The 21,595-nt window shown below is 39.7% G+C and overlaps 1 protein-coding gene across 3 annotated transcripts in view; it reads left to right on the top strand.

Moving 5' to 3' along the window:
• The window catches only part of DOCK8 (dedicator of cytokinesis 8), a 249,124-nt gene that overhangs the window by 84,569 nt on the left and 142,960 nt on the right, over positions 1-21,595 (top strand). For all 3 annotated transcript variants that reach the window (XM_055350708.2, XM_019033579.4, XM_019033581.4), the window contains exons 5-7: positions 6,825-6,948; positions 14,202-14,414; positions 19,295-19,380. In XM_055350708.2, coding sequence (XP_055206683.2) covers positions 6,825-6,948; positions 14,202-14,414; positions 19,295-19,380 — 423 coding nt within the window. The remainder of the gene's footprint in view (positions 1-6,824; positions 6,949-14,201; positions 14,415-19,294; positions 19,381-21,595) is intronic.

Here is a 21,595-nt window from a genome sequence, read left to right as displayed (position 1 = left end):
TGGAAGACAGAAAAGAAAGCAAGCATCATTTGTGTACAATAGCCAAAGAACAATAGCCAAATAAATTTGATGGTCTCAAAAGTTAAGCATCTTTTGAAGAGAAAATTTGATTTTAGGGCTGGGTGGGGTAGCTCATGCCTGTAATCGCAGCACTTTGGGAGGCAGAGGCGGGTGGATCACCTGAGGTCAGGAGTTCGAGACCAGCCTGGCCAACATGGCAAAACCCCGTCTCTACTAAAAATACAAAAATTAGCTGGGTACGGTGGCGCATGCCTGTGATCCCAGCTACTTAAGAGGCTGAGACAGGAGAATTGCTTGAACTTGGGAGGCGGAGGTTGCAGTAAGCCAAGATCATGCCGCTGTACTCCAGCTTGGGTGAAGGAGCCAGACTCTGTCTCCAAAAACAAAAACAAACAGAAAAAAGAATTGATTTTGATTTTTTCAGATACAGTGCATGAACTTTTTATCATAAAATATTAAAGCTCGGGAAAATATCTTAGAATTCACCTCATGTTCATGCTTTACCCTACGAAGAAACAGAGGCACAGAGAGAAATAACTTGAGGATAATGGAAACAAGCACACATCTGTAAGTGTGTGTGTGTGTGTGTGTGTGTGTCAGGGAGAGAGAGATGTTCCCTTGTAAGTAAACACTCTTGGAAATAGCTGCATTTTATTATAACACAAAAAGTAATGCTAAAGCTGATATAGTTCTGGTTGCTAAGCTTCACACACAAAAGGTCTTTAGGTAGCTGCTTCCTAATTTTTATTTCTGTGGCCCAAAAAAGTCTCCTTGTAAACCTTTGTGTCATGTCATACTAAACCTTTGACATCAATACCCTTTAAAATGTACAGGTCCTTAAAAAAAAAAAAAAGGCAAAGGGCAAATACTAATGTGGGAAATTTGAATTTTAATTGTTTGTTTCAATGTTAGGATAAATTAATGTTAGATAAATTCTTTGGTAATTTTTCCCCCTAAAATTGGATTTTTCAAGAAACATCACTGGTTCAGTATATTGTTATTTGGGGTAGCATAATTTTAGGGGATAACTTAATATTTGCATATATTTGTCACTACTTTGAGTTGGTTTTTGTCCCCTGACCCCCAGCAAGGATGTTAGATCACACAGATTTTTTTTTCCTTTGAGCCCTTAGGGAGAGTCCAAAACAGTCACTTTATGTACTAGGAAAGTTTACCCAGTCAGCACACACAGATATGTTGTTGCCTACATTTATATTTGTGAGAGTGACTGTTAAGAAACTAGCAGGTTTATGAAATCCGTGTGAGAATTTCTCTCAAATAACTGTTAATGGACAATCCAGCAATCCTCCCATCTCAGCCTCCCAAGTAGCTGAGACTACAGGCAGGTGGCACCATACTCGGCTAATTTTTTGTGTTTTTTGTAGAGATGCGGTTTCACCATGTCACCCAGGCTGGTCTCAAACTCCTGGGCTCAAGTGGTCCTCCCGCCTTGGCCTCCCAGAGTGCTGGGATTACAGGTGTGAGCCACTGCACCCAGCCTGTACATTTTCCTTGAAATCGTTTTTGAATGTTTAGTCTTATTTCCTTATTCAGAGTTCACCTTGTTTATTTTTTTTTTCATTTCCCCAATTTAGCCTGCTTTTCACCCAGCCCTAGCAATATAGGTTTGGGTCAGAGAAATTCAAGTGGCCAGGGGACGCTAAAGATGGCCCATTATGGCCGGGCACGGTGGCTCACATCTGTAATCCCAGCACTTTGGGAGGCCAAGGCAGGCAGATCACAAGGTCAGGAGATCAAGACCATCCTGGCTAACACGGTGAAACCCCGTCTCTACTAAAAATACAAAAAAATTAGCTGGGTGTGGTGGTGGGCACCTGTAGTCCCAGCTACTCAGGAGACTGAGGCAGGAGAATAGTGTGAACCCGGAAGGCAGAGCTTGCAGTGAGCGGAGATCGTGCCACTGCACTCCAGCCTGGGCGACAGAGTGAGACTCCGTCTCAAAAAAAAAAAAAAAAAAAAAAAAGATGGCCCATTGTGGTAAGCCTTGACTTGAATTAGTCAGCAAGCTAGTCTTATCTCTTTTCTAGGCTAATTCTTGTTTTTTTTTTTTTTTTTTGGCTCAAAACAAATTGTTTGTCTTCAGAACACAATAAAATCCAGGGAGAGTGTCCTGTTCTTCCTACAGACATTACTGGGACATCTTATTCTTTAATTAATTCAGTCAACTAAAATTGGTCAAATACCTGCTCTCTGTGCCAGAGTTATAAACTTTGTATTTGTATAATCGCTAGTAGCTCTCTTACATTTCTTACTTTATCTATCTGGCATTTGATCTACCTAATACCTTCCAATATCACCTCATGTCCCTTTACCAGCTTAGTGGTTTTTCTATAGTTCAGGAAATCAAACAAAATGGTGTGTGACCTGGAGGAACTAGAAAAACAATAGCAAACCAACTCCAAAGCCAGCAGAAGAAAAGAAATAACCAAAATCAGAGCTGAAAAAAATTAAAACGTGAAAATCCATACAGAAGATCAATGAAACCAAAAGTTTGTTATTCAAAAAAAAAAACAAGGTTGTTAGACCACTAACTAGATTAATAAAGAAAACAAGAGAGAAGATCGATCCAAATAAGCACAATCAGAAATGACAAAAATGACACTACAACTGATGCCTCAGAAATATAAAAAATCCTCAGAGACTGTTATAAATACCCCTATGCACACAAACTAGAAAACGTAGAAGAAATGGATAGATTCCTGGAAACACACAAGCCCCCTAAAATTGAAGCAGGAAGAAATTGAAATCTTGAACAGACCAATAATGAGTTCTGAAATTGAATCAGTAATACAAAACCCACCCCAAAAAGCCCTTAATCAGATAGATTCACAGCCAAATTATACCAGACATACAAAGAAGAGCTAGTACCAATCCTACTGAAATTATTTCAAAAATTCAAGGAGGAAGGACTCCTCTCTAACTCATTCTGCAAAGCCAGCATCATTCTGATACCAAAACCTGGGAGAGACACAGCAGAAAAGAAAACTTCAGGCCAATATCCCTGATGAATATCGACACAAAAATCCTCAACAAAATACTACAAACCAAATCCAGCAGCACATTGAAAAGTTAATTCATCACAATCAAGTAGGCTTTATTCCTGGGATGCGAGGTTGGTTCACCATACACAAATCAATAAATGAGACTCATCACATAAACAGAATTAAAAACAAAAACCACAGGATAATCTCAATAGACACAGAAAAGGCTTTTAACAAAATTCAACATCCCTTCATGTTAAAAACCCTCAACAAATTAGGCATTGAAAGAACATACCTCAAAATAATAAGAGCCATCTATTATTCAACTATCCACAGCCAACATCATACTGAGTGGGCAAAAGCTGGAAGCATTCCTCTTGAGAACTGGAACAAAACAAGGATGCCTGCTCTCACTACTTATATCAACATGGTGCTGGAAGTGCTAGCCAGAGAAATCAGGCAAGAAAAAGAAATAAAAGACATCCCAACAGGAAGAGAGGAAGTCAAACTAGCTCTGTCACAGTGCAGGCAATAAAATTCTGTACCCAGAAAACACTGCAGACCCTGCTAAAAGGCTCCTAGAACTGATAAACAACTTCAGTAAAGTTTCAGGATACAAAATCAATGTACAAAAGTCAATAACATTTCCACACACCAATAATGTCTAAGTTGAGAGCCAAATCAAGAATGCAATTCCATTTATTTTATTCTTTTGAATACAGCTAATTTTTTATTTCTGTGGCCCAAAAAAGTCTCCTTGTAAACCTTCGTGTCATGTCATACTAAACCTTTGACATCAATACCCTTTAAAATGTACAGGTCCTTAAAGAAAAAAAAAAGGCAAAGGGCAAATACTAATGTGGGAAATTTGAATTTTAATTAACTGTTTGTTTCAATGTTAGGATAAATTAATGTTAGATAAATTCTTTGGTAATTTTTCCCCCTAAAATTGGATTTTTCAAGAAACATCACTGGTTCAGTATATTGTTAGGAATACAGCTAATCAAGGAGGTGAAAGATCTCTACAATGAGAATTATGAAACACACTGAAAGAGATCAGAGGTGACACAAACAAATGGACAAATATTCCATGCTCGTGGATAGGAAGAATCAATATTATTAAAACAGCCATAGTGCCCAAAGAGATTTTTAGATTCACTGCTATTCCTATCTTAATTAGCAACATCATTTTTTCACAGAATTAAAAAAAAAACCTATTCCAAAATTCATATGGAACCAAAAAACCTGAATAGCCAAAGCAATCTTAAGCAAAAAGAACAAAGCCGGTGGCATCACACTGTGTGACTTCATACTATACTACAAGGCTACAGTGACCAATACAGCATAGTCCAGGTACAAAAACAGACACGTAGACCAATAGAACAAGATAAAGAACCAGAAATAAAGCTGCACGCCTACAGCCGTCTGATCTTTGACGAAGTTGACAATAACAAGCCATGAGGAAAGGTCTCCCTATTCAATAAATGGTGCTGGAGTAACTGGCTAGCCATATACAGAAGATTCAAACTGGACCCCTCCCTTTAATCATATACAAACATTAACTCAGGATGGATTAAGGACTTAAATGTAAGACCTAAAATTACAAAAACCCTAGAGAAAAAAACTGGGAAATACTATTCTGGCCATTGGCCTTGGTAAAGAATTTATGAATAAGTCCCCAAAAGCAATTGTAACAAAAACAAAAATTGACAAGTGGGACTTAATTAAACTAAAGAGCTTCTGCACAGCAGAAGAAACTATCAACAGAGTAAACTGATAGCCAACTGAATAGGAAAAAATATCTGCAAACCGTAAATCTGAAGAATGTCTGATATCCAGAATCTATAAGGAACTTAGATAATTCAACATGCAAAAAACAACCCCATTTAAAAATGGGCAAAGGACATGAACAGATACTTCTCAAAAGAAGACATACATGTGGCCAAAAAATATATGAAAAAATGCTCAACATCACTAATCATTAGATAAATACAAATCAAAACCACAATGTGATACCAACTTACAGCAGTCAGAATGCCTGTTATTGAAAAGTCAAAAAATAGACTAGGCGTGTGGCTTATGCTTGTAATCCCAGCATTTTGGGAGGCTGAGGCAGGAGGATTGTTTGAAGCCAGGAGGTTGAGACCAGCCTGTGCAATGTAGCAAGACTGTGTCTCTACAAAACATCAAAATAAATGGAAAAAAAAAAAAAGAAAAAGAAAAAGAAAATTAACTGGATATGATGGCGTGTACCTATACTCTCACCTACTGGGAGGCTGAGGTGGGAAGATTGCTTGAGCCTAGGAATTCAAGGCTGCAGTGAGCTATAATCACACCACTGCACTCCATCCTGGGTAGCAGAACGAGACCCTGTCTCAAAAAAAAAAAAAAAAAGGCAAAAATTAACATGTTGGAAATTAGTTCAGTCACTATGGAATGCAGTGTGAAGATTTCTGAAAGAACTTAAAACAGAACTACCATTCAACCCAGCAATCCCACTACTGGGTCTATACCCAAAGGAAAATAAATTGTTCTACAAAAACGACACATGCACTCGTATGTTCCTCACAGCACAATTCACAATAGCAAAGACATGGAATCAACCTAGATGCCCATCAACAGTGGACTAGATAAAGAAAATTTGGTACATATACACCATGAAATACTACACAGCCATAACAAACAACAAAATCATGGGGTTTTTTTTGCAGCAACATGGATGCAGCTGGAGGCCATTATCCTAAACGAATTAACACAGGAACAGAAAACCAAATACCACATGTTCTTATTTATAAGCAGGAGCTAAACATCGGGTAAACATGGGCATAAAGATAAAACAGTAGACACCAGGGACTACTAGAGAAGGGAGGATGGAAGCAGGTGCGGGTTGAAAAACTGCCTATTGAGTACTATGGTCACTATGTGAGTGACGTCAGTATCATTCATACATCAAACCTAAGTGACATGCAATTTACCCATGTAATGAATTTGCACATGTATCCCTTGAACCTAAAATAAAAGTTGGAAAAAAATAAAAGATAAGATATCCCGTATCCTCAATAAAAATAAAAATGGCGTGTTTGTGCACTTGACTTTGCAGCATGTTTTCCAAAGATGCCTTTGAGTCATAAAAATGGGAAATACACATGTTGGTTTCTCTAGTCATCACTTGACAACTTATATCTTTTACCTTTCTTATGATGGTCTGTCTCATTTCTTCAGTGACAGACCTAGACATTCTGTTTTAAACTCTTTCTATAGCTATATATTATTCAACACAATTTTAACAGAGTTCATAGAGTGGAGATTGAGGATGTTTGCAAAGATAAATCATTTATTTTTATTTTTTCTTAACCATGTCCCGCCGGCTTTATTCATTATTAAGAACATTGATGTGAAGATTAAATGGTTTTCTCTATTTTTATCTTCAAACGATCTCTATTTGTGGCTTCTGCACATTGCTAGATTTATTCCAGCCACTTACACTAGGGTCATAGTTTAGCTTCAGCTCGGAGCCAAATGCCCCACAGCTGAAATGACCGCACCTCTGAAGTGGCATTTTCCCAGGCCATGCCTCCCTTTAATAATGAGCCAGCCAGGGGGTAAATTTGTATCTCATTACAACAGAGCCTTGTATTAGGCCTGGAGTATAATTAAATGTGAGGGATTGTAATTTGTTCCCTCTTTGAAAGCTCTCTCAGCACCATGTCTACACTTAAGCCATTACTTTTATTTTTAATCTAATGGTTTGCCGCTCTCTCTCCCTCCTTCTCTCTCCAAATTAAATATCAACCATAAAAGAAACCAAGGAAGTCCAGAAATCTGTGGCTTTAAAAAGACTGGATCTCGGAAAGATTTTCACAAGACGCTTCCGAAACAGACGTTTGAGTCGGAAACCTTGGAGTGCAGTGAACCCGCTGCTCAGGTATTTCCTATCAACAAACATGGTTACCAGGTTACTGGGCTCTTCTGCCCAGGGCATGCTGTCAATTTTACAAACTAGAATAAACGATAGACTCATAGAAAGTTTGAGTAGGAGGAACTTTACCACCTGAGTCAGTGATTTTTTTTTTCAAACTTATTTGTAGCTATAGAAATTGGTGTTCAAATGAAAACCCAGAAACCCAATGATTAAAATAGAAAAAAGTGGAAAAGCTCTAACTGGGGGACAGAGACACCTTGGGCCCATCGCTACGACAATTCCTGCGGAGACTGTTGGTGCCCCTAAGGCAAACTACAGAGTAATGAAAAGCTCTATGCTGAGGCCAGAATACCTGCATTCTCCTAGTGATTCTACCATGTACTAACTCTCTAACTTCAAGCAGGATAATTAAACTTATTGGGCTTCAGTTTCCTCCCCTGGGAAACAAGGATGGTAATACTAACTCATGAGGTTATTTGAGTATTAAATGAGTTAATATCCATAAAGAATTAGAATAATGCCAAGTACACTTAGTGCCTAGTAAATGCTGGTCACTGTTATTGTTATTGTCATTATTCTTTTTTTTTTTTTTTTTTTTTTTTGTTGAGACAGAGTCTTGTTCTGTCGCCCAGGCTGGAGTGCAGTGGCACGATCTTGGCTCACTGCAAGTTCCGCCTCCCGGGTTCACGCCATTCTCCTGCCTCAGCCTCCCAAGTAGCTGGGACTACAGGCGCCCACCACCACTCCCAGCTCATTTCTTTTTGTATTTTTAGTAGAGACGGGGTTTCACCGTGTTAGTCAGGATGGTCTTGATCTCCTGACCTTGTGATCTGCCCGCCTTGGCCTCCCAAAGTGCTGGGATTACAGGCGTGAGCCACCACGCCTGGCCAGTTGTCATTATTCTTACAAAGTAATTACAGTTTAAAATTCAAGTTAAAGTGTACATATTGTGAAATGAACTTTTAACACTATTCTGTAACTAATTTTTTAAATGCCTGGGGTCATTTGAAGAACTCCAGCAAACACTCTAACAAATAGAAGACAGAAAGAAAGCAAGCCTTCATTTGCATAAAACGGCCAAAGAACAATAGCCAAATAAATTTCATGTTTCCAAAAGTTAAGCTCTATACACCTATGTTCACAGCAGCATTATTCACAGCAGCCAAAAGGTAGAAGCAGCCCAAGTATCCATCCATAATGAATGGATAAACAAAATGTGGTCGCCAGGGGCTCAGGGAGGGAGGAGTAGGAAGTTATTGTTTAATGGGTAGAGTTTCGGCATTCCAAGATGAACAGCATTATGGAGATGGATGCTGGTGATGGTTATACTGCAGTGTGAATGTGTTTAACACTAGTGAGCTGTCCAACCTGCCCATTTTATAGATGAGAAAAATAAAATTGAGAAGAAAAAATTTGTTCAAGTTTGCACAGAACTTCTTGTAAACTAATATAGTTTTCAACTTCCATGTGTCTTCATAATACAGGAATCTCACCATGCTGGAAATGATTTGAGGTTTTTAAATAATACTAATTTTTCAGACAAGGTGGTCCCCCTAAAGCAAAGCCCACTACTTACTTGGAGCTTCACAGTAGAATCAGCCATCATTTCCAGCGCTAAATATGACAGGCTTACTGAGGGATAGAATACCTGGATGCTCTGCTCTATGGGAGATTTAAGGAATTTTTCATCAGTAATTTTGACTAAATTCCATTTTCACGCTACATGCTGACCAATTAAATTGTTCCTCTTAATGTTAGTCAGACAGAAGCCACGGTAGGTATTTCAACAGAAGAAATTTAACACAGGGAATTGATTAAACCGGTTTTGGAGGTCTGAGAGAACCAAAAGGGAAAAATTGAGGCTATCCTAAAATCGTCATTATGGAAAACAGCACACCACCCTGGGGCTGGGGTATACGGCAGTGGTTCTCCACTTTAGCTTCATCAGAATCTCCCAGAGGGTTTGTTCAAATATAGGTTGCTGGGCCCTGTCTGCTGGAATTTCTGATTCAGTAGGTCTGGAGGGTGAACCTCATACTTTTTAATTAGCATTTCCTAAATGATGCTGATGCTGCTGGTCCCAGGACCACAATTTGAGGACTACAGGTCTAGGGGAAGATCTTGGAGTTGTCAGAACGTAGAAGCTCAGAAGAGGATCCTGAGAGCAAGGACTGAAATCCCTGAGAAGGTACTGCCCAGCCGGTGGTGTTATCTCAAGATCTCAGAGGGAAAAACCTCATGGAGCCTGGACTTACACCTCACAGGAGAAGAAATTGCCCGGCTGGTGCTGGTACCTTCAAGGAGGTAAGATAAGGGTGATTCTGGAAGTACCAAAAGAACCTGAAGGCTAGAACCAGCTGTCACTACGAAGGTGAGAGGAACAGCAAGAGGAAGGAGCCAGGCCCTTTGACCTCCTTGAACCATCCGGTAACCCTGTAGCGCTCCCTATTGACAGAACCTAAAGAGAGCAGCAGACACAGCGGAAAGATGATTTGCTGACCCAGCATCAAAGAACAAAGCATAAAAGGGTGAATTTGGAGCCCAGAAACAATAGGTGAAGACCAGCATACACACAAAGCACACGCTTTCCTGCAGCATACTAGCAGAGAACTCAAGTCACTGTGTTGTGTTTTTTGTTGTTTTTTTTGTTTTGTTTTGTTTTGTTTTTTGAGATGGAGTTTTGCTCTTATTGCCAGGCTGGAGTGCAATGGCATGATCTCGGCTCACTACAACCTCCGCCTCCCAAGTTCAAGCGATTCTTCTGCCTCAGCCTCCCGAGTAGCCAGGATTACAGACATGCGCCACCACGCCTGGCCAATTTTGTATTTTTAGTAGAGACGGGGTTTCTCCATGTTGGTCAGGCTCATCTCGAACTCCTGACCTCAGGTGATCCACCCACCTTGGCCTCCCAAAGTGCTGGGATTACAGGTGTGAGCCACCGCACCCGGCCCACTGTCTGTGTTTAAGAGCCAACTTGATCATATGATCCAGCAGTCTCACTACTAGATATATGTCCAGAGGAAAGGATATCAGTATATCAAAGAGACATCTGCACTCCCATGTTTATTGCAGCACTATTCACAGTAACCAAGATGTGGACTCAACCTAAGTATCCATCAACAGAAGAATGGATAAAGAAAATGTGGTATGTATACACGATAGAATACTATTCAGCCATAAAAAAGAAATCCTTTCATTTGCGTCAACATGGATGAGTCTAGAGGATAAGTGAAATAAGCCAAGCACAGTAAGACTAATACTGCATGATCTCACTTATATGTGGAAGATAAATAAGTTGATCTCATAGAAGTAGAGGGTAGAATAGTGGTAACTAGATGCTGGGAAGGATGGATAGAGAAGGGAATAGAGAGGTTGGTTAACGGTTACAAAATTATAGCTAGATAGGAGGAATAAGTTCTAGTATTTGATAGTACTGTAAGGTGACTAGAATTAATAATAATTTATTCTGTGGTCCCAAATAGCTAGAAGAAAGGATTTTGAATGTTCCCAACACAAAGAAATGATAATTGAGGCAATGGGTACACTAATTACCCTGATTTGATCATTACACATTGTACACAGGTATTGAGATATTAATTACACTGTATCCCATAAATAGGTACAACTATTATGTGTCTATTAAATTTTTTTAAAGAGCCAAATTGTACAAAATTTGTTTGTTTTGAAATATTGGAATAATACTCATCATGGAGAGAATCTCGGACTGCAAGATGACAGCAATGTTTTCAATTCCACTCTCATTCTTGTGCACCTTCTTATTGAGTAGAATGGTGAGGCCACATAGCTAGATTTATAAAATTTAAACAAGTATATGATAAGATTCCTTGGTACACGTAGATTTTATAAAAATTAGATTATATTATGCATAATATTGCAAAACTTCCTTTTTCATATTGGCAATATACTGTGATTATCTTTCTCTTCCAATTAATACGTGTTCTTTCTTTTTTTGAGACAGAGTCTTGCTCTGTCGCCCAGGCTGGAGTGCAGTGGCACGATCTTGGCTCACTGCAACCCCTGCCTCCCAGGTTCAAGCGATTCTCCTCCCTTAGCCTCCCGAGTAGCTGGGACTACGGGCATGTGCCATGACACCCGGCTAATTTTTTGTATTTTTAGTAGAGACGGGGTGTCACCATGTTAGCCAGGATGGTCTTGATCTCCTGACCTCATGATCCCCTGGCCTTGGCCTCCCAAAGTGCTGAGATTACAGGCATGAGCCACCGCACCTGGCCAGGTTCTTTCTTTTAATGGCTACATAACATTCTATTTTATGAAAGTTCCAAAATCTCTTAATACTTCCTTTTTGGGGGCATTTAGTTTACTTCTATTGTTTTGCTATCACGAACAGTGTTTCAGAGATGCCCTTGCCCTCACATTCTTGCACACTTGCCAGTTATACCCTATGGATAAATTCTTAGAAGTGAAATTTCTAGATTAAGGGATGAGTAATGTTAGATTTTTTACTTATATGTATCTTGATGTCCTTTTAAATAAATTTGGGAAATTAAAGTCATTTTCCTTAAACTTAAAAATTTTAAGAAAAACAAAAGCATTAATAATCGAAGTGTTAATATTGATTATTTCTGGCACATTCAGTTTGGGGAAAATTTATGATCTAGTAGAGTAGTACTTTTATGAGGTAGATGTCACAAAAAATGTGTAGTGTGGAGAAATTGTCCAGTAGTATGTCCATTTAGTAGAATTTTGAGAATAACATTTTGCCATAAATTTTATAGATATTTACCATTAATCCATTTGTAGTCCTACAACATATAGTTGATTACAGTTATACATTTTTTGCTGAGTCTTTGGTTCAAGGCATGCAGTTCCCAATTACAAAGACATTCCTAATGGAATAAAACATCCACTTTGTGACTGATTTAAGGTTGTTTTCTTAAAGCACACCGCAGCCAAAAGTGGACACAGCTTGAATAGCAAATTTTGTCCTTTTTGTTGTTGTTGCTTCATCCAATAACTGTTACCAAATTCCTTTAGAAAAGTGTTGCCCACTCCCACATCGACCTTCGGAAGCATAACATTCAGCTTTGGTGTTTATACACAATTTAATTTGGAAGGCTCCTCACAAATCATCTTATTTTCCAGTTTCAAAAACCAAGTTCTGAGTGGAGATTAAGACAGGGTCTCTTTATTTCCCAGTGCAGTCTCCTATCTATTTATTTGTGAATGAATGAATTAGTTAATTAATGAGCCAGGGTTTCACTTTGTCACCCAGGCTGGATTGCAGAAGAAGTCATCGTGACCGAGCGTGGTGGCTCATGCCTGTAATCCCAGCACTTTGGGAGGCCAAGGCAGGCGGATCACTTGAAGTCAGGAGTTCAAGACCAGCCTGGCCAACATAGTGAAACCGTGTCTCTACTAAAAATACAAAATTAGCCAGGCGTGGTGGCGCGTGCCTGTAATCCCAGCTACTCAGGAGGCTGAGGCAAAAGAATCACTTGAACCTGGGAGGCAGAGGCAGCAGTGAGCTGAGATTGCGCCATTGCACTCCAGCCTGGCCAAAAAAAGTGAAACTCCATCTAAAAAAAAAAAAAAATCCAATCTTTCCTATTAGCTTTATTAAATACACTTTAACTTTAGAAGCTTAGAAGCACAATAATTAGAACTGGCCTAACTTTAAAAAAAATTTTCACAAAAAAATTGGTAACTTGTAGGGTCATTTGTAATCTTTTTCTCTGTTGATTTTTACAGTTTTAAAAAGTTAATACAATAATTTATTTACTTATTTTTTGAGACGGAGTCTCGCTCTTGTTTCCCAGGCTGGAGTACAGTGGCACAATCTTGGGTCATTGCAACCTCCGCCTCCCGGGTTCAAGCAATTCTCCTGCCTCAGCCTCCCAAGTAGCTGGGATTATAGGCACTGGCCACCATGCCCGGCTAATTGTTTTGTATTTTTAGTAGCGATGGGGTTTCACCATATTGGCCAGGCTGATCTTGAACTCCTGACCTCAGGTGATCCACCCACGTCGGCCTCCCAAAGTGCTGGGATTACAGGCATGAGCCCGATATTTTAAAAATAGTACATTATTACAGAAGCTAGATGTGCACTTTAAATTATTATCAGAAAATTAATATGGCAGACAAATTCTATGGTTGTCTCATCATCTGGGCCTGTGACATTCACTCCTTTGTGATGTTCATCCCTGACTGTGGGTGGGACCTGGGACTTGCTTCTGTCAAAACAATATGGCAAAGCATGAGAGGATGTCACTTGTGATCATATCACATAGCAGCCAAAATGGATTAAAGACTTAAATGGGGCCGGGCTCAGTGGCTCACCCCTGTAATCCTAGCACTTTGGGAGGTTGATGGGGGCGGATCACCTAAGGTCAGGAATTTCAGACCAGCCTGGACAATATGGTGAAACCCTATCTCTACTAAAAATACAAAAATAGCCAGATGTAGTGGCGGACGCCTGTAGTCCCATCTGCTAGGGAGGCTGATGCAGGAGAATTGCTTGAACCTGGGAGGCGGAGGTTGCAGTGAGCTGAGATGGCGCCATTGCACTCAAGCCTAGGTGTCGCAGCAAGACTCGGTCTTTAAAAAAAAAAAAAAAAAGGTAATCATACCTCACTGCAGCCTTGAACTCCTGGGCGGGGTTCAAGCAGTCTTCCTACCTAAACCTCCCAAGTAGCTAAGACCGTAGGTGCACGCCACCATGCCTGGCTAAGTTTTGCTTTTTTTTTTTTTTTTTTTTTAAGAGACTGAGTCTCATTCTGTTGCCCAGGCTAGTCTTGAACTTCTGGCCTCAAGCAATCCTCCCACCTTGTCTACCCAAGTACTGGGATTAAAGGCATAAACCACTGCACCTGGCCCAGTCTCCTTTTTGTTAACAACTTCCTCCAGCTCTGTTTTGCTCTGGTGTGAGACATGAGCATGGTTCATTAAGAGGCTGGTCCCCCCAGCCCCAGGAAAGAACAAGCCAACAACCGATAGGAATGTAGTACTGTTTTTAGTCCTTTCCTCAGGACTGGTTTGTCTGCATAAGATGAGTAACTACCTGCTTCCAGGTGAGAAGAAGACATTTAATTTTAGAATAGTCCAGCCAGGAAGCTAAGATGTCATTCTTGTCAAATCCCCAGTTTCTTCAGAAGACTTGAGGCCTGGCTGAGATTCTGTAGTCCCAAATTGGAGCAGTCTTGAGACATCCAAGATTCTTCAGTTCTCATTTTAGACTTGCTGTCTCTCTCACAAGGACCCACTGTTTTCTCTCACAGGCAGGCCCCCGCCACTTAAACGTGCTGTGCGACGTGTCTGGGAAAGGCCCCGTCACTGCCTGTGACTTTGACCTCCGCAGCCTGCAGCCTGACAAGCAGCTAGAAAACCTCCTGCAGCAAGTGAGTGCCGAGGACTTTGAGAAGCAGAACGAGGAGGCCCGGAGGACCAATAGGCAGGCCGAGCTCTTTGCCCTTTACCCATCAGTGGACGAGGTGGGTGCCACTGTTTCCATACTGGAGAATCTCAGTGAAGACTCTGAGAGTCATGTGGACAATTGTGTTGTTCATTATTACTATATAGCAGCCCATGATGTCAGGGCTCACTTGTATGATTTCTGGGGCCTCATTTTTCACTCAGGCAAGCCTGTGTGTCATAGCAGAGCCATTATTGATTATCATACAGATGGGATTCTGATAATAATAACAACTGGAATTTTCATAGCACTTTACAAAATATGTTCACTAAGAGCATCTCATTTAATCCCCAAATGTTTCAAGGGTCTACATGTAGTAATCACACCCAGCAAGTCAAACCATCCTATTATTTGAGGGGATGTGTGGTCACTAATCCATTGAGACATACATTACTTAAACTTTGATGTTCTTTAGTGCTTTGTTACTTTCTTTTTAATGGTCTCTATGAGCAACCAGAGAGACCTGCTTTGAAAACATTTCAGGCTAGGATAATCACAGCCCGTGCTCCCAATGTATAGAACTTTGGGATCTTGATGGTTTACTTCTTCATTTATTGGAGCTGACTGACAACAATAGGATAATGTAGACTTTGCCTGTGGTCACTGCCTGAGGCACTTTGGATGAAATGAGAGGTGACGATTATTCAAGCCTTGTGTCTGTTTGAACTCCTTATACTGTATAGGAGGCTCTCAGTTTTCCCCTCTGCGTGAGGTTATCTACACTTCTGGGTCTTGCCAGAACAGATTACTGCTATATCTCTGCTGTCCAAATTGTATTGAAAGTTCAGTTGGAAGAAACAGGATTTGAGGAAACTTTGCATAAAAGATATTCTATCCATCCATGCCTCTAAATATTTGAAATTCGATCCTTGGATTAAGTGAGACAATCAGAGAGCCTGATACCCCCACCCTTCTGGATTGTGTTTGCTAACCTGCCCTTCAGTGAGCTCACCACTGGTCAACAAGGAGGACAATAAAGGAAACAGCAGTCATGAGATAGGATATCACGTCCACATGGAAATACTATTGTTGACATTGACCTACTCACCGTCTAGCACCTTCCTCTTTGATGATCTAAAGGGCAATTAGCCTTCACATCTTCAGAGAAAGAAGAAGCACGCTTCTGCTGAGATAATACAAACACTTAGAGATTGTGCTCGTTTTGTAACTAACTCTCTTAAATTCTTTACTTAGAGCAAACTTCTGTCCACCTTCACCAAATGTGGCAACTTAATGATTGGGGTCCTGAATTTACTCCAGCTTTCTTTTCTTTTCTTATCCTGATTTTCTAAGCACCTTGGTTTCCTCACCTATTTTTATTTTATTTGCAGTTTTTGTCAGCAGCCTCAAATGGTCTTCTGAATGAGGCAGAATATAAAAATAAATTATGTCACTTATATATAGAATCTAAAAAAGTGGATCTCATAGAAACAGAGTAGAAAGGTGGTTACCAGGAGCTGTGGGGAGAGGGAGAAGGTGTTGATCAAAGGCTACAAAGTCTCAGGCTGGAGGAATACGTTTTAGTGACCTATTGCACTGCATAGTGACCAGAGTTAATAGTAATGTGTTATATATTTCAAAACTGCTTTAAAAAAGGATTTTTAATGTTCTCATCACACACACACAAAAGGTAAGTTGGTGAGGTGATAGATATGTTAATTAGCTTGATTTAATCTTTCTACAATGTATGCATAGATCAAAACATTACTTGATTTAATCTTTATACGATATATACATATATCAAAACATGACACTGTACCCCATAGATGTTCACAATGACTACTTGTCAATTAAAAAATAAATTAATAAAGTATGAATAATGTGAGCAATATCATCATCTCCTTTCCTCAGATTAAAAAGCAACAATTAGGCTAAAGAGCTTTTTCAAGATTCAGCAGATAAATTAAATTATAAAATGGGGCCCTAACCCGCTAACTACAAAGTTCGTGTTCCCTTGTTTATGTATCTACATACATATGACTACCTGGTATGTTGGGACACATAACTGAAATCCAAATATGATATTTTTAAATATCATGTAACTTTTTAGTTTCCATCCACAACATTAAGACTTTTTACCAGATTTGTCAAAATATATTAAATCAGACTGATTTGGCCTTTACTTTCCTTCCTCTTCCTCTCGGTTCTGTGTTGGAGATGCCAACATGTAACAGAGGGACCCAAAGTGGATGCCAGAAGAGAGAGAACAATTAAAGGATGCAGAGAATATGTCCAGTGGGACATTTGCTTGTCAGTGTCTGTCTGGTGGTATTAGAGGGGAGAATGTTCCATCTGAACTGATTAAAATAATGAAACATAGCCTGGTTTTAGAGGAACTTTGTTTTATGATCTTTGAAACAATGCAGACACTCCATTGGGACTGAATGTTATAATCTAGGAGCAGGCCTAATGGGGCCGGCTTTTATTGAGTAGAGAGAAGTGCTTCGTAATTAGTGTTCCAGTTATTTGTAAACTGGCGTGTCTAAAATGCTCGAGGGCCTCTATACCAGCCCTTTAATATTTTGAAGCTGTTGTCACAGAAATTGCATTTGTACTTATAATTTGTGCTTTCTCCAAAGAAAGTTCTATGGAAGAAAGGTAAATTTCTACCTACTCTGACATGATTACAAATGCTGGTTTTTTCGATGGCACAATCAGATTTTTAAATATTATCATTACTTGATTTCCCTGTAAGGAAAGTTAGAAGAGAGGTAAACTAGTATATCCAAGTTATGGCTGAGTCTACAGGAGAAGCAAAAGTTGGACTTAACCACCAAGCTTCTATAAGGCAAGTTCTTTCCCTAATTCATTCTGATTCTACAAAAGGTGGTTATTCTATAAAAGGCATTCTATGTCAATCCCTAAGAAAGATTCCACTAATACTCCAAATTATAGAAAAGTTTGCTGAGGCTGTTGGTTACAAGTGACAGAACCCAACTAAAACCAATTCAGAAAAAAAGGCTGGGGGAGTACTTCTTGGCTCACCTAAGAAAATCACAGGTAGGCAAATGTGGAGTTGACCTCTGTATCCATTGGGACAGTAAATGAAAGAATATCATCTCTCTCATACTGTCTCTTTCTCTCTCATTATCTCTTTCATTCCCTTCATTTATATATATTTTTAGGATGATGAAAACAAGAGGTATCCATTAATTTTTCACATTTCCACTTTCTGTTTGCTTGGGAATTAGTTGCCATTTCAGTTAGCTATAAAGCCTGAAGAAATTCATATAGCTTAGAAGAGACTTAGGACATATATCACCCAAATATCATATGTGGACCTTGTTTGGATCTTGATTTAACAAAAAATAACAGTAAAAATAAATGGAGACAGTCAGGGAAATTTGAAACTGACAAAAATTATTTAGTGGCAATAAGAAATTATTAATTTTTAGGCATAGTAATGGTATTGCTATATGTTTTTAAAAGTCTTTATCTTTTAAAGATATGTACTGAAATATTTATATATGTATATGGTCTCTGGGAAGTTGCTTCTATGTAATCCAGTATTGAGCGAGAAAGGTGGTAAGTGGGTAAATAGATGAAACCAGAATGCCGCTGAATTGAACTTGTTGAAGCTAGATGATGGGTGAATGGTTCTTCATTGCATTGCTCTCTCAACTTTTGTGTATGTTTAAAATTTTCCCAATGAAAATCTTTTTTAAAAGGATTTCAAAAATTAGAATCTAGACCAAAGGCAGTCCCAGAAATCCATGAGTGTCTCTACCTTCAGGTTGTTTTCCAGTTAGGGAGATCTTCCCTTTAGATATGTCGGTTCCAATGACCCTAAAAGGTCCAGATTGCCCTGAGCGAGTAGGCATCAAAACAATGTCTCCTCTGAAATAAACTCAGCCATTCCACCCAGCAACATGGCCAACCGTAACCACAGGGAATGGGGACCACAGGGAGAGGTTGGAGTAATGATGAGCTTACCACACTGATCATTCCATCAAAGTGGGTACATATTTACCAAGAAGGTGACTTTACTGCTATTTGCAAGAATGTTAAGCTTGCTGTGGGGTATTCACTGGAAAGCTCCCAGGAAAAGACAGTGAGACGTGACCCTGTTCTTTGGACCCTTGCGATCGGCAGAGCACTCACCAGTGTTTGGAAAGCATACTGCAAGAGTGGGAATTACTGTTTTCAAGGATTTGCACTACTTATTTTTGCATACATGAATATAATTAACATAGAATGATAGTTCAGATACAGATGTTAAGGTTACAATAGGGGCTTGATATTTCTCTTTAAGTCTTTAGTTTCTGTGCGGTAAAATAAACAGGTAGAGCTCTTAATTTGTCATTACTAAATTTCATATACCTAGCACTTTAGGAAGCTCTAACTGCATAAACCTGTCTAGAACTTGTCAATTCAACCCCAAGTCTCTATCATCTGTTTAAGAAAACAGTGAACTGAGAAAGTGACTCTGTATTATAGGATCAATGGTTTACAGCCTTAAGTGAACCATTCTGACTCAGATTTCAAATCTGAAACTCACATGCTTACTAGTAAAGCCCTTGACAGGAGAAATATTGCAAATGTGTAATTAGAGTGGGCAAAAAAACATACAAAAACATCCACAATAGGTATAAGATTTTGCAATGCCATCTGGTGGATGTTACTAAGCCATATCCATGTTCACATTTCCTTCCTTCCTGCTTCAGTCTCTTTGTCTTGAATGCTTGGGTTTCTAAAAGGAGAAACTGTTTTGCTGCAAATGCTGGCTTTGAGGTTGGGGTTTGGAAGAGAAACTTTCTTATAAAAGGCAGAGGGTTAGAAAAAAAGCAAATCTAAGTTAACTTGAGCCGTGGAGGGTAGCCTTCCCTTCCCTGGGTTAACTCTAATTGGAGCTCCTCACAGAATTCACTAATGATTTCCTTACGATGTGATTAAAAATAGGAGGATGCTGTGGAAATACGTCCAGTACCAGAATGTCCCAAGGAACACCTGGGCAACAGAATATTGGTCAAGTTGCTGACCTTGAAGTAAGTATCAACAAACACACTGCCACTACTTTGAGATTTATCTTGCCTTTTACATACAAATGTTGTATTTATTATCAGAGCTTGAATCAAAGAGGAGCTCCCCAAATACTTGTAACAGTGGGCAGCTGTGGAGTAGTAGAAAGGGCACGTTTGAGTCCATTCCTGGATTTTTTTTCTACCAACTTCTTGGTGGTCATTCTTCTACAATAGAGAAGGCAAACACACGTGTCTGCTATAGTTAGGCAGGTAAGGTAGTTGAGTGAAATGACCTACATTAAGAAAAATAGCACTTAAGTCAGTGGTGTGCTGGAGTCGACTGTACTAACTCATGAGATCTGACAGTGCACGTCTCTTCCTGTGTTCAGTGAAGTCACATTGGTAACTTTAAATTGGCCATGGCGAAAGTATTTACAACGTAGAAATCAGCCAATGCTACACATTTGCACCACCCTCAGCACCCGGAGATTATTTGTAAAACATTTACCAGTGTGCCACTGTTGAAACACAATGATAAATGCAACTGAAACTCAGTCTTAGTGCCAGGGGACAAGTGGGAGTGGTGGGGACTGTAGTAAACTATGTTAAGGGGGCACTCACTACTAGCAACAAACTCTTGCCATCCAAATAAACAGGCCCATTGTTGTCAACTGTCTTTTCTATTTTTTCAAGAGAAACTGAAAACCCAGATTTTTCTGCATAATATACCGACTCCCTAAATATGTTCTCATTCCCTTTATAAACACCATATAATTAAAACACGACTACAGTCTGGTTTCATCTTGTGGGCCAATTATTTGCCACATCTACTTCAAAGTAGTTGCGTCCAAACATTTCAGTTGTATACTATGATAGCAAAAAAAAAATCCTCTATAGACATGTATTAATTTTGTACTTTCATATTAAAATATTATCTACATTATAAAACATATAACTGAGAAATTTTAAAGAATGAACTAAATAAATCTATATAAATTCTAGTATTTTCTTCTTGCACTGCAATAGATTGTCTTGTGTACCCTTGGAGTGCCTCCATGCCTCTCTTCCTCTCTGCAGACTGCTATTTTCAAGAATGAGTTCTTCTTCAAATCCACAGATGAAAACTTTAAAGTTGTACATATTTTACCTAAGCAAAACTACAGAAGCATAACATTTATTTATATACTATTAGATGGGTCATCCATCTCTCAAAGTCACTTCATGGGTCCTTTCAGCAGCCCCTGGTTTGCAGTGAGAAGGCATCTGGATTCTGGATGTAAGGCTGGGTTTCAACCCCTGAGAACTTCCCTGGGGTTTTGAGTTTTTCTCTGTAAATGAAGTTGATAGACCTTATGGTCTCAAAATTCCTACCTACCACAAACTTCTATGATTCTAACGCATAGCCTCTGCCAACGTCTTCTGCCTCAGAATACAAGCCAGCAAGTCTGCTCACACAGCTATGGGTGGTCTCTTGATATTATAGTCTCCTCCCGCTGGCCAATTCTACCAGAGGGTCTTCAGGGCCTTTTGTACGGAGAAATGAGCAGCCCATAAACCAGCTGAGTGTCAAGTAATGGGCACAGAAAAGCAAGCCCTTGCCCTTGCAAACCAACCTGGCAGTGGGAGCTTCCTCATTTGTCTGGTTGGCAGGAGGACTGGGTGGAAGTGGCTGTTCCCCTCTGCATTGTTTAGGAAGCCTTTGCTATTGTCTGAGGGACCCACCTGCCCTGACAGGATGCATCATCAGGCTACTTTTAGATGCAGCGACTATGTCATTTGAGATGGCAGAAATTCTCCTCTATGGTGCTCATAGCCAAGCTTTCTAGACCTCTCCAGTGAATAAGAGGCAGCTGTTCTCACAGGTGGGAAAACATGGTCACTAAGAGAGATATGTGTTATTTTAAAAAAATTTTAATGGAGGCCAAGTGCGGTGACTCACACCTGTAATCCCAACACTTTGGGAGGCCAAAGTGGGAGGATCGCTTGAGGCCAGGAGTTTGAGGCCGGCCTGGGCAATATAGTGAGACCCCCTCTCTACCAAAAACTAACAGATGTGTTAATTTTTAGCCCTAGCTACATTGGGAGGCTGAGGTGGGAGGATTGCTTGAGGCCAGGAGTTCAAGGCTGCAGTGAGGTATGATCATGCCACTGTATTCCAGCCTGAGTGACAGAGTGAGACCCCATCTCTAAAATTAAAAAAAGAGGAGTCACTTGAATATCTCTTAATGAAAATTGTAAA

This window comes from Gorilla gorilla, chromosome 13 (genome assembly GCF_029281585.2).
Source record: "Gorilla gorilla gorilla isolate KB3781 chromosome 13, NHGRI_mGorGor1-v2.1_pri, whole genome shotgun sequence".
Lineage (NCBI taxonomy): Eukaryota > Metazoa > Chordata > Mammalia > Primates > Hominidae > Gorilla > Gorilla gorilla.
This window is presented reverse-complemented; position numbering and strand designations above follow the sequence as displayed.